The sequence below is a fragment of the Scyliorhinus torazame genome, chromosome 3 (genome assembly GCF_047496885.1).
Source record: "Scyliorhinus torazame isolate Kashiwa2021f chromosome 3, sScyTor2.1, whole genome shotgun sequence".
NCBI classification, from domain to species: Eukaryota; Metazoa; Chordata; class Chondrichthyes; order Carcharhiniformes; family Scyliorhinidae; genus Scyliorhinus; species Scyliorhinus torazame.
In genome coordinates, this window is record NC_092709.1 from 86,601,252 (window position 1) to 86,613,443 (window position 12,192).

General features: G+C 50.3%; 1 protein-coding gene across 1 annotated transcript; it reads left to right on the forward strand.

Moving 5' to 3' along the window:
- The first annotated feature begins 486 nt into the window (after window positions 1-486).
- On the forward strand, window positions 487-4,056 carry LOC140409511 (uncharacterized). Its single transcript, XM_072497910.1, has 2 exons — window positions 487-1,904; window positions 3,903-4,056. The coding sequence occupies exon 1, from the start codon at window positions 514-516 to the stop codon at window positions 1,141-1,143; it is 630 nt and encodes a 209-aa protein (XP_072354011.1). The 5' UTR covers window positions 487-513; the 3' UTR covers window positions 1,144-1,904; window positions 3,903-4,056.
- The last annotated feature ends 8,136 nt before the right edge of the window (window positions 4,057-12,192 follow it).

Genomic DNA, 12,192 nt, shown 5'->3' on the forward strand with positions numbered 1-12,192 from the left:
GAGCTCTGTGTCCGTGGACCTCGGGGCCTCCATCCATGGGCCATCATCTTGGCAGCAATGGCAGTGTGTGTGGTGCAGAGCGATTATATGCAGCAGCAGCTTGCCAGGCTCTCAAATGCAGTTCCCAACTCCAGTGAGTTACACAGCAACATGCATTGCAATTGCACTCACACCACGTAGTGTGAGTGCTGCCACATTAGCATGTCCTGAGTGACTCCGGCAGTCACACCCCCATCAGGACCGTGGAACATCCCCCATTTAGTCCTGGTGTCTGCACTTAGCCTCTCAAACAGAGAATTCTGCCCCTTGTTCTTGCTTCCTGACTTGATTCTCTAAATTGGGGAATTGTGGGTCCCTGTGACATCACACTGTCGGGTATGATGCTATTTTGACAGAGTTCCGTTTAACTCGCTGTTGACAGAATGTTTACCATTGATTTGGTGTTCTACCTGCCAACTGCTCAGACGGAAAACGATTGCTAAGAGTGAACATTATATCCAGGCACTCTGAACAATGATCGTGACTACGTGGATTGTATATTGCTGGGCAAGTGGAAAAATACACGGAGCAGGTTGTTCCGTTTCTATCGAACAGATTGATGAAGTGAAAACTGTCGGAAGTGAAGAAATTACCCCCGGTGGAGATCAGACACAACGTGTCAACTGTCAAAATACTTCAGTTGCCGTTGTGTCTGTACAGGAGCCTGAAGTTGGAACCGAACAGTCAGATGCTGAGGATGAAGAGGAGCTGAACCTCCAGGCCCTCGTGTCAGAGATCGAAGGTCAGCTGCTGTGGAGGAGGGCGATCCTGGTAACCAGCGTACAGAATGACCAGCAGGAACTGGCAGTTTCCCTGGAGATCAGTGAAGGTGTGAGAGACTGTAACATGATTGAGTGGACAAGCAGCTCACCTGAACCAATGAATCAATCTCTTACTCCAGCTGTTAGTCTTGATGACATTGAATGCCAAATTGAACAGGAAAATAGCGTCAATGGCAATAGTGATGCGGAAGACGAATCTGCCGGTGAGGTCTCCTCTGTTGCCATCGATCATCACCCAGTGGACCAAACCTCACTGCTCAGCAACACTGAGCGAGCCGCTGTGGACAATACCCCAGCTGGAGCATTTGCTAATTTCCCATAATAAAAATTTTTTTTAATCGTGCATTCCCCAAGCAGCAGTGAGAATGAGTCACTGCTGAGCAACACCGAGGGAGCCATAATGGACAATACCACAGCTAGAATCATGGACGTCAACATCGACCTGGAATCGCTGTTGGACTCCGAGACCTACAATTCCACTGGACATTTACACAGGCAGTTCCCGAACATCACTGAGAGTGAGCAGTGTTCAGCAGCCATTCCCTCAACTCGGAGACCATTACTGGAACATTCTGTTGAGAGAATGCAGTCTTGGTTGGCTGACAAATCAGCCCAAGTCAGGAAAGGACTCAAAAAAAGTCAAGTCGCTTCAGACACCAGGAACATCGTTGAACGCTCGACAGTTCGCATCAGAAGCTGGAAAGCAGAAGCTCAAGAGAAGATCCGCAGCGGCTGGGCAGAGGACCGAAGAATTAAACTCATCAGAGGCCTGGACTGGAACGGGGAAACAGGGAAGTTATCGTGAATCTATCTCTCTTCTTTTAAAGTACTTGTATAACTATTGTAAATTTATTTCTATTTGAGGAATGTTGCCTGAGTATGGAATCTTGGCAAGTTTGGTGGGGTTTTTCCTGTTGGCTTTTTGTGTGAGATCTAGATTGGTATTCAACCAGACTTAATCGTTTTTTTGGGGGCCTTAACGAGTTTCTCCCCTCAATTTTTTCAACAGTGGAAAACTGAACTCGGCAGCGAGACTGGCTCCTGGATTAGATCGCCATTCTGAAAGGGTGCACAGGTGTTGATGTGAGTTTGAGGGTCTGCCACCACTCCCCAACCGATGGGCAATGCCACACCCCGCTGATATTGGCATTGCCCACCACCCGAAATGAGAACATCCTGCGAGGGGTCACTGAGGGACCCCACTTTTCAGGCCACCCCATGCCCCTTTTCAAGCTCCCCCCCATTTCATTACCCTTCACTTCACCCCCCCCAACCTTTTTGAGGGCCTTTATACCCCCCTTCACACTCTACCTTTCATAACATCCCATTACCCCTTTTCATGGGCATGGCCCTCCTCAGGCCCTGAACTTTGGCAGTGCCAATCAAGCACCTGGGCACACTGTCATTACCAGTCTGGTGCCCAGGCAGTGTCCCTGGCATGCTGACAATACCCAATTGGCATTGCCAGGGTGTCTTGGTGCCAGGTGGAGTGCCAGGTACTGCCCTATTCAACCTGGATGTTCCAGTGGACTACGAGACAGCCGATAGCCATCATGACTGGTCTCCACTTGTGGAGACCAGTAATAATTGGCACCAGGTGTAGGCCTCGCTGGTGTGGTTGGTGACTACCGGGCAGCGGGCGAGTGCAGCGTCAGGATGGCAACTCATATTTAAATGAGCCTAATGGGGAATTCTTAATGGGGATCAAAGAAATGGCTAAGGAGCTAAATTGGTACTTTGCTTCTGTCCTTACAAAGGAAGGCATGAATAATGTACAGGAAGTTCTGAGAAACACCAGTTTCAGTGAAGAACTGAAGGAAAATAATATTAGTAAAGAAATGGTTTGGGGGAATTTAATGGGATTGAAGGCGGATAATTCTGCATGGCCTGATATTCTTCATCTCAGAGTACTTAAGGAAGTGGTCCGAGAAATAGATCCATACATGGTCATTTACCAAACCTCTTTGGATTCTGGAACGGTTCCTAAAGATTGGAGGGGAGCCGATATATCCTGCTATTCAAAAGGGAGGTAAAGAGAAAACAGGGAACTATGGACCGTGAGCCTAATGTCGGTAGTAGGGAACTTGCTACAGTCCATTATCAAAGATTTCATAGCATGGTATTTGGAAAGCAGTGATATAATCAGATAAAGTCAGCTTGGATTTACGAAAGGGAAATCATGCGTGACAAACCTATTACAAGTCTTTGAAGATGTAACCAGTAGAATTGACCAGGGAGAACCGGTGGATATGGTTTATTTAGACTTTCAGAAAGCTTTTGACAAGGTCTCACATAGCAGAATACTATGTGAAGTTAAAGCACATGAGACTGCGGGTAATGTCTTGAGATAGATAGAAAGCTGGTTAGCAGACAAGAAGCAAAACATTGGAATAAATGGGCCTATTTCCAACCCTCAGGCAGTGAATGTGGGTTCCACAGGAATCTGTGCTATGACCTCTACCGTTCATATTAGATATTAATGATTTTGACGAGAGAACTAAATATATTGGACGGGATTCTCCATCGGTTGACGCCAAATCGGGAAATAAAATTGGCCGGAGAATTGCATGTCAATTGAAAATATGGGGCTGGATTCTCCATTCCTGAGACAAAGTGCTGCAGCCGGCGTGGGAACAGTGGTGTTTTACTGTGCCACAGTTCAGGGATGCTGAGCTAGAGACCCTCAGGGACGCCGTGGAGGAGAGAAGGAAGACCCTGTACCCCGGCCTGGGAGGAAGGCCACCAGGTGCCACCGTTCGCCGTGCCTGGGCACAGGTGGCAGACGCAGTCAACGCCATGGGCAACGCTGTCCGGACTGGCCAGCAGTGCCGGAATAGACTCCATCTCCCCCTCAGGGCAGCCGGGATGAGTTGGCACATCCACGTCCCACACACCTGTAACCCTGCCCCTCCCCGGGGTATGGCCGAACCCCCACCCTGCCCCACATCCCACATGTCAGCACCCATGCCAGCCACAATGGCTGGGTGCCCTGGCCACTGAGGCCATCACCTACCCAACCCCTGGGCTGCGTACGACGGAATGTCTAACAGTGTCATTGTATGTGTTTCCCCCTCTCCCCAGGAGAAGGCCGCAAACAACCGGCAGGAGTTGGAGATGACTGGCGGGGGACCACCAGACCTGCTGCCCCTCAGCATGCCCGAGCAGAGGGCATTGGATATGGTTGGCAGCCCAGGGGAAAGGAAGGTCACGAGGTGGAGGTCGGCAGCGGGCGAGCAAGTGAGACCCTGCGTAGTTGTGCATCCCCATGACACGTGTGAACACACCCCCCACACCCCCCCCCCCCTCCTCACCCCTCACCCCTGTTGTATCTTCTAAACCACAGTGTGTGTCTTTAACCCGTAAACGGTGGACAAATGACCATACAGGTTGTTTAATAAAGTAATAGTTTATTACACGCACATAAACTGAACACACACATACAAGTTGCACTCTAAATTAAGACACAAGAATGATGCTAAATTCACATCCAGATGACTGGCAAGTGCAGAGCACATATGGCCTTATCTGGAACCCATTGTCTGGCAGTGCTGGATGTCTGTTGCTGGTCGCCCGTCCCCGGCTCTGGTCCCTCTGCGGATTGCGTGGATGTTTCTCTCCTTGGCTGGTGACGGTATCGCTGCTGTTGCCGTCGGCAGCCGAGAGAGCGAATGGCAGAGCATGCTCGAGGTGCCAAATGGCCCCCTCCTATGTTTATCCGCTATGTCCTGAGGCATCGTCTGGGCTGCAGCCTTTGTATATTTACAAGCTACAGCCTGTCCGTGTCCATGTGGTGCCAATGTACCATCGCTCTTTGCGGGCAGCCATTTCAGAAGGACCCAGATCCCTCCTCTAGATCCTTACGGAGCAATACCTTCCCTGCATCCCCAGTCACCTGTCCATCAGGCAAGACCCTAACTCTACATGCATAACTCCCTAATACATAGTACACGAGTACCAAAGACAAATATACATTACATAACAGACCTAATACGGTCAGAGAAATGGAAGTGTCCGTACTGTAAGATACAATTGGCAGTCTAATGCAGAGGTGGGAAAATATGGTAAAATATTTTTATTTATGGTAAAATATGGAAAATATGGTAAACCTAATACAAAAGTGGGGAAATACTGTCCGGTATAAACTGCAGAACATTCCTTAGGAATTTACAGTTCTACAAAGGTCATACACAAGACAACCTGGATACTCAGTGCTAAACAAGTATGAGACCCCGAGACCAAAGAGAAAATGCTGGAAAATCTAGCAGGCCTGGCAGCATCTGTAGGGAGAGAAAAGAGCTGACATTTTGCGTCCAGGTAACCCTTTGTCAAAGCTAAAAGACAGAGAAAGTGGGAAATATTCATACTGTGGAGTGAGAATGAAAGACGAGTCTTAGCCACAGAAACCCAAGGAAAGGGGGTGCTAATAGCCACAGAAACCAAGGGGAAAGAGTGCTAATGGAAGTCCCCAGAGAGAACAAAAGGTGTGAAAGGCTAAACAGCAGAGAAACTAACACCAGAGGGTAAACTGTGACAGATGTAGATGTCGGGGGAGGGGAGGGGGAAGCAAAGGGGAGAAAAGGTAAGGAAAGGTGGATAAGATGGGGGGGAGTAAACCTATGTAAAGAAAGGCAAGAAAAAAATAAATGGTAAAAGACAGTTAAAATGAAAAGGGATGAAAACAAATGGGTCGAGGTGGGGTCGAGCTAATCAACTGAAGTTGTTGAATTTGATGTTGAGACCGGAAGATGAGATGTTGTTCCTCCAGTTTTCGTTGAGCTTCACTGGAACATTGCAGCAGGCCAAGGACAGACATGTGGTCATGGGAGCAGGGTCTTGTGTTAAAATGGCAAGCAACGGAAAGATCAGGGTCCTGAATGCGCACAGACTGAAGGTGCTCAGCAAAGCCATCACCCAGTCTGCGTTTAGTCTCTCTGATATAGAGGAGACCACATTGGGAGTAGCGAATGCAATAGATTAAATTGAAAGAGGTGCAAGTGAAACGCTGCTTAACCTGGAATGAGTGTTTGGGCCTGGGATATTAAGCATGGAAGAGGTAAAGGAGCAGATGTTACACCTTCTGCGATTGCATGGGTAGGTGCCATGGGTGATGGGAGAGGTGTTGGGTATGGTGGAGGAGTGGATTAGATTGTCTCGGAGGGAATGGTCTCTGCGGAATGCTGACAGAGGGAGTGAAGGGAAGATGTGTTTGGTGGTGGCATCACGCTGGCGTGGCGAAAATGGCGGAGGATTATGCTTTGCATGCGGAGGCTGAGGGGGTGAAATGTGAGAACGAGGAGGACTCTATCCTTGTTCTGGGAGGGAGGGGAGGGGCCGAGGGTTGTGGCGTGGGAGATGGATCGCACACTGTTGAGGGCCCTGTCAACAACTGTAGGTGGAAAATCACAGTTGAGGAAGAAGGAACACATTTCCGAAGCACCATTTTGGAAAATGGCATCATCAGAACAAATGCGAAGGAGTTGAGAGAACGGGATGGAGTCCTTACAGGGTGTAGGGTGCGAAGAGCTGTAGTCCAGATAGCTGTGGGAGTCAGTGGGCTTGTAGTGGATATTAGTAGATAGTCTACTGACGGAAATGGAGACAGAAAGATCAAGGAGGGAAGGGAAGTGTCTGAGATGGACCAGGTGAAAGTGATGGCGGGGTGGAAACTGGAAGCGAAGTTGATGAATTTTTCCACATCCAGACGATAGCATGAAGCTGCACCAAAATAGTCATCAATGTACCGGTAAAGGAGTTGTGGGAGGGGACCCGGGTAAGCCTGGAATAAGGAATGTTCCACATGCCCCATAAAAAGGCAAGCGTAGCTAGGACCCATGCGGGTATCCATTGCTACACCTTTGATTTAGAGAAAGTGGGATGAGTTGTTGAGAGATAGAACGAGTTCAGCCAGGCGGAGGAGAGTGTTGGTGGGTGGGAATTGTCCATTCCTCTTTTTGAGAAAGAAGCAAAGAGCTCTCAGGCCATCCTGGTGTGGCATGGAGGTGGAGGGATTGCACATCCATGGTGAATAGAATGCGGTTAGGGCCCGTGAACTGGAATCTATCAATATGATGCAGGGCATCAGAGGAATCCCGGATGTAGGTGGGGAGGGAATGGACCAGACGAGTGAGGATGGAGTCAGGAGAAGTCCCCTCCCATAACTCCTTTACCGTTACATTGATGACTATTTTGGTGCCGCTTCATGCTCTCATCTGGACCTGGAAAAATTCATCAACTTCGCTTCCAGTTTCCACCCCGCCATCACTTTCACCTGGTCCATCTCAGACACTTCCCTTCCCTCCTTGATCTTTCTGTCTCCATTTCCGGCAATAGACTATCCACTAATATCCAGTACAAGCCCACTGACTCCCACAGCTATCTGGACTATAGCTCTTCGCACGCTACACCCTGAAAGGACTCCATCCCTTTCTCTCAACTCCTTCGCCTCCGTCGCATTTGTTCCGATGATGCCACTTTCCAAAATGGGGCTTTGAAAATGTGTTCCTTCTTCCTCAACCATTGTTTCCCACCGATAGTTGTTGACAGGGCCCTCAACAGTGTGCGGTCCATCTCCCACGCCACTACCCTCGTCCCCTCCCCTCCCTCTCAGAACAAGGATAGAGTCCCCCTCATTCTCACATTTCACCCCCGCAGCCTCTGCATGCAAAGCATAATCCTCCGCCATTTTCGCCAATTACAGCGTGATGCCACCTCCAAACACATCTTCCCTTCACTCCTTCTGTCAGCATTCCACAGAGACTGTTCCCTCCGCGATAATCTAGTCCTCCACTCCTCCACCATACCCAACACCTCTCCCATCACCCATGGCACCTACCTATGCGATCGCAAAAGGTGTAACACCTGGCCCTTTACCTCTTCCATGCTTAAATTCCCAGGCCCAAAATACTCATTCCACGTTAAGCAACGTTTCACTTGCACCTCTTTAAATTTGGTCTATTACATTCGCTGTTCCCAATGTGGTCTCCTCTATATCAGAGACTAAACGCAGACTGGGTGATCGCTTTGCTGAGCACCTTCAGTCTGTGCGCATTCAGGACCCTGACCTTTCCGTTGCTTGCCATTTTAACACAAGACCCTGCTCCCGTGCTCACATGTTTGTCCTTGGCCTGCTGCAATGTTCCAGTGAAGCTCAACGCAAACTGGAGGAACAACATCTCATCATCTGGTTAGGTACGCTACAGCCTTCCGGTCTCAACATTGAATTCTACCCCACCTCGACCCATTTGTTTTCATCCCATTTCATTTTAACTGTCTTTTACCATTTCTTTCTTTCTTGTCTTTCTTTATATACATTTACCCCCCCCCCCCCCACCCCCACCTTGTCCATCTTTCCTTACCCTTTCTCCCCTTTGCTTTCCCCTTCCCCTCCCCTGACATCTACATCTGTCACAGTTTACCCTCTGATGTTCGTTTCTCTGCTGTTTGGCCTAGTAACTACCTGTGCACCCTACCCATCACCAGAAGTGGTGCCCTTGTCTGTCCCTGCCCCAGCCCCCGCATACCCTGCAGCCGGCGATGCATGAAGGGTGCGGCTCACAATGCCCTCTCTCTGTGCCCAGAGGACAAGCTGGCCCATAACAGGCGTGGTTCACTCATGGTTCCACCTGGCGGGAGCTCAGAGTGGCAGCTCCGGACACAGTCCACAGCTGCCCGAGCGAGGAGCAGGGGGATCCGTCACGGGGAGGGAGGGGAGACACCTCCAGGACGGCCAGGCTCGCGATCGGGGGCCACCGATTGGTGGGTGCACGCGATCTCGGAGGGTGCCTATATTGTCGGGGCCAGTCCGTGGTGTGGGTCCGCTATGTTGCGCGGGGCTGCCGCCGCAGGCCGCCATAGCGCGCAGGCGCGGATCCGCGGCTGGAAGTGCAGGGCCCCGTATCAGCAGCCGGAGCTACGAGGACTACTCCGGCGTCCTGCTAACCCCCTTCAGGTAAGTGAATCGCTCTGGACTTTCTCCAGGATTTGTGCCCCTTTTCCCATGGGCGAGGGGATATAGCCCCATTATCAGAGAATTCCGCTGCCTATTTCTGCTTCCTCCTACTTTTCAGTTCTTTTATCATCCTCGGAAATCAACAAGTTGTCCTGCTTTTCCTTCTTGTACAAATAAATACTGACGGTACCTGAAATATTTAATTTCCAATTGGGATTGCAGTTCTGTTCCAGTTTTGCTGCCAATAATTGGTTCAAATTAATCCGGCATCGATTTATTCTCAGTGCCCTGAAATTGGCCCCAAGTGTTTTTTATTCTCGATTGTTTATTATCCTTTTTCAGAGTTTATCTAATTCTTCTTTGTTTTTGTTTTTACTGTTCCCTGAATGTTGAGGAGACCAGCAGGAAGCATAAAGAGCGGCGAGAGCAGCGACCGCTAGATCAGCGGGGATGGATAACGGAGCGGTAGCAGTGAGCGTGAGACCAGCAGCGCGGATAAATGGGTGGTGACGGCAGCGAGATGGACGCTAAGATCATCAGAGACCTGGTCCGATGCTTCAGAGCCCACCCACCACAATCACCGAGTGAAGACGCCCCACCTAAACGGACTGTTTACTCAAATTCAACTTGTGTTCCATCCAATTTCTTAGTCTAGATATAGTTGTATATGGACTAATTTAAAATGTTTTCTGATATATAATATGCCTTTATTCATAGATATACAATGTGTATAATAGAAATTTTAATGTCACGTATTTAATTAAGTTTACTTTTTAATTAGGTTTACTTTTTTGTTTTTACTTAATTAATTAATTGATTAATCGAGCTTGTATTAGGAGCGTTGATATTAAATTCAATGTTTACAGATTTAACCCGACATGCCTCGTTCTGTTGTGATGATTGATGTGAATGTTTCTTCCAGCTCCAATCACACACTCACAGAGAGAGAAAAATGAGAAAGAGAGAGAGAGTGAGAGCAAGGGAGCAAGACTCAAGGCTTCAGGCCCTATGAACAGAACACTCTGCTCACAGTCTGAATCACAGTGTCCGCTCCCTCATGGCCTCTGTTTCAGTGCCCGCTCTGCTCAAACACTAGCCCACTGTCACCACACCGCTCACAGACTCAGACTTTGTGAATGCTCCACTCACAGCCTCAGCCTCTCTCACCACTCGGCTCAGGGCCACGGCCTCTGTGGCTGCACTGCTCCCATTCCCCCCATCCCATTACAGAGCAGCTCACAGCCTCGGCCTCTGTCACTACACTGTTTGGGGCCTTAGCCTCTGTGACTGCATCACTCTCAGCCTTGGTCTCAGAGAACATTCTGCTCTCAGCACTGCCTTCTCTGAGGCCATATGGGTTGAATGTAGAGGAACAGAAACGGGTGTGTATGGCACATATCAGGTGGACCACACAATTGCGATTTAGCCTGAATATGGGAGGTTCGGAGCAGAAGCGGGAACAGAAATAAGAGAAGCAAAATACTGTGGGTGGAGACTGCCAGTTAGCAGATAAATGAATACAAAACACTTCAATTGGAATATAAAAAGTGACAAGATGGTAAAAGGAGGATGGGGCTGATTATGGAACTGAAAGTGGGTTTAGACATGAAGGGAGGCAGAATGTTACTGAATGAGTATCTGTCTTTACCACAGAACATCCAAGTCACAGTGAAATAGGAGCTAGTTGAGACACTGATGGGTTAAAAATTGGCAGTGACGTATTTGATAGGCTGACTTTACTTGAAATTGGGTCGTTACCAGAACCGGATGACACAGATTTCAGGATACAGGGTGGGATTCTCCGTCAGCCGGTGCCAAAATCAGGAAAGCCGATTGGGCGGAGAATCGGTCCTGACGCCGAAATCGTGGCCAGGTTGGTTCACCCCAAATCGCAATTCTCCGGGGCCTCAACACCGGCGTAAATACATTCCACTCCGCACGTACAATAAACGCCATCGGCATATGATTAGAGGGCCTGAGCCGGTATTCTCGCGGTCTCCTCGAAACTTCACCTCCGCCAGGGGCAACGCCCGACGGCGAGATTCCCGTGTGCTTTTACAAATTGGGAAACAGGCGCCATGGTGATGATTGGGAGAAAGAGGAGTTAGGAGGTGGACAGACGCGATTGTGGACTGACAGTTCCGACACTCGCCAGGCTGGCTGGGGGTGGGGGGGGGGGGGGTGCTGCCAGGTCAGAGGGGTTGGGGGGGCCTTGGGGGGTGACCAGGGGACAGGCTGTGGGGCTGGAGGGACATCCCACGGGATCGAGGCGATGTGCAGACATGGACCATCATACCCACAGCCTGCAAGACAGCCATCTTGCTGAACACCCCACTGAACACCCAGCGTGGCCCATGGTTCTGCAGGGTGATACCGGCCATATGGGTGCCCCTCAGGCTGAGCAGGGAACCTTGTGACATATCTTCCAGATCATGGTGCACCAGGCACCGCTAGGGAAATGGGGAGGGCACCCGCTCCCGGTGAACATTAAGGTGATGGTTGCCCTGAACGTTTACATCACGGGGTCTTTCCAGACGCCAAGTGGGGACCTGTCCGGGATCTCACAAACCTAGGAGCCCAGGTGCATCCATGCTACAACAGAGGCCCTATATGCCTGGTCGACACAATACATCAACTTCAATGCGGACCGAGCCCACGAGGATGCCTGGGCAGCAGGGTTCAATGGCGTCATCGAGATGCCCCGGGACATGTCACCCTATGAACACCTGCAGATGAAACGCCGGTCCTCACAAACCAATAAGGGTTCCCCTCGATGAATATGTAGCTGGCGTGTGACCATGAAATGCACATCATGCACAGCTGTGCCCGATACCCGGGCAGTGCGCACGACGTCTTCATTCTGACACAACCGGAAGTTCCTGGCCTCTTCGAGGCGCACGCCCGGTTGTGGCATTGGCTCCTGGGTTACAGGGGTTATCCGTTGCGGTTGTGGCTGCTGCCACCTATTCAGAGGCCATAGACCGACATGGAGACCCGCGACAACAACGCCTATGCAGCGACCAAGGGCCTCCTGAAGATGCTGTTCAGAAACCTGGGCCAATCTGAAGGGCCCTCCAGTACAGCGCGAGTAGAATCTCCCACATCTTGGTGACCTGCTGTGTCCTACAAAACATCGCCCAGCAGATGGACGACATGCTGGAGGTGGAGGATGAACGTCAGTCCTCGCCCGGCGAGGAGAATGTAGAGGAGGGCCAGGATGGGCAGGATGTAGGGCCCGGGCAGGCATGCGAGGCCGCATAATGTGTGCGCCTGGGTCAATGCGTACACAATGCTCTAATTGGCTCCAGGTTCACCGATCAGGGGGCCTGGCCAGCGACAGGGACATCCCATCCCACCCCACAGACCTCCCCACTGACTACTCCCTCCAATGAATACCCACATTGCGCCACTCACCCCACCCCT

What these genes read in the sequence shown, in the direction of transcription:
- LOC140409511 (XM_072497910.1), top strand. Translation starts at nt 514, where the DNA reads ATGATCGTGACTACGTGGATTGTATATTGCTGGGCAAGTGGAAAAATA.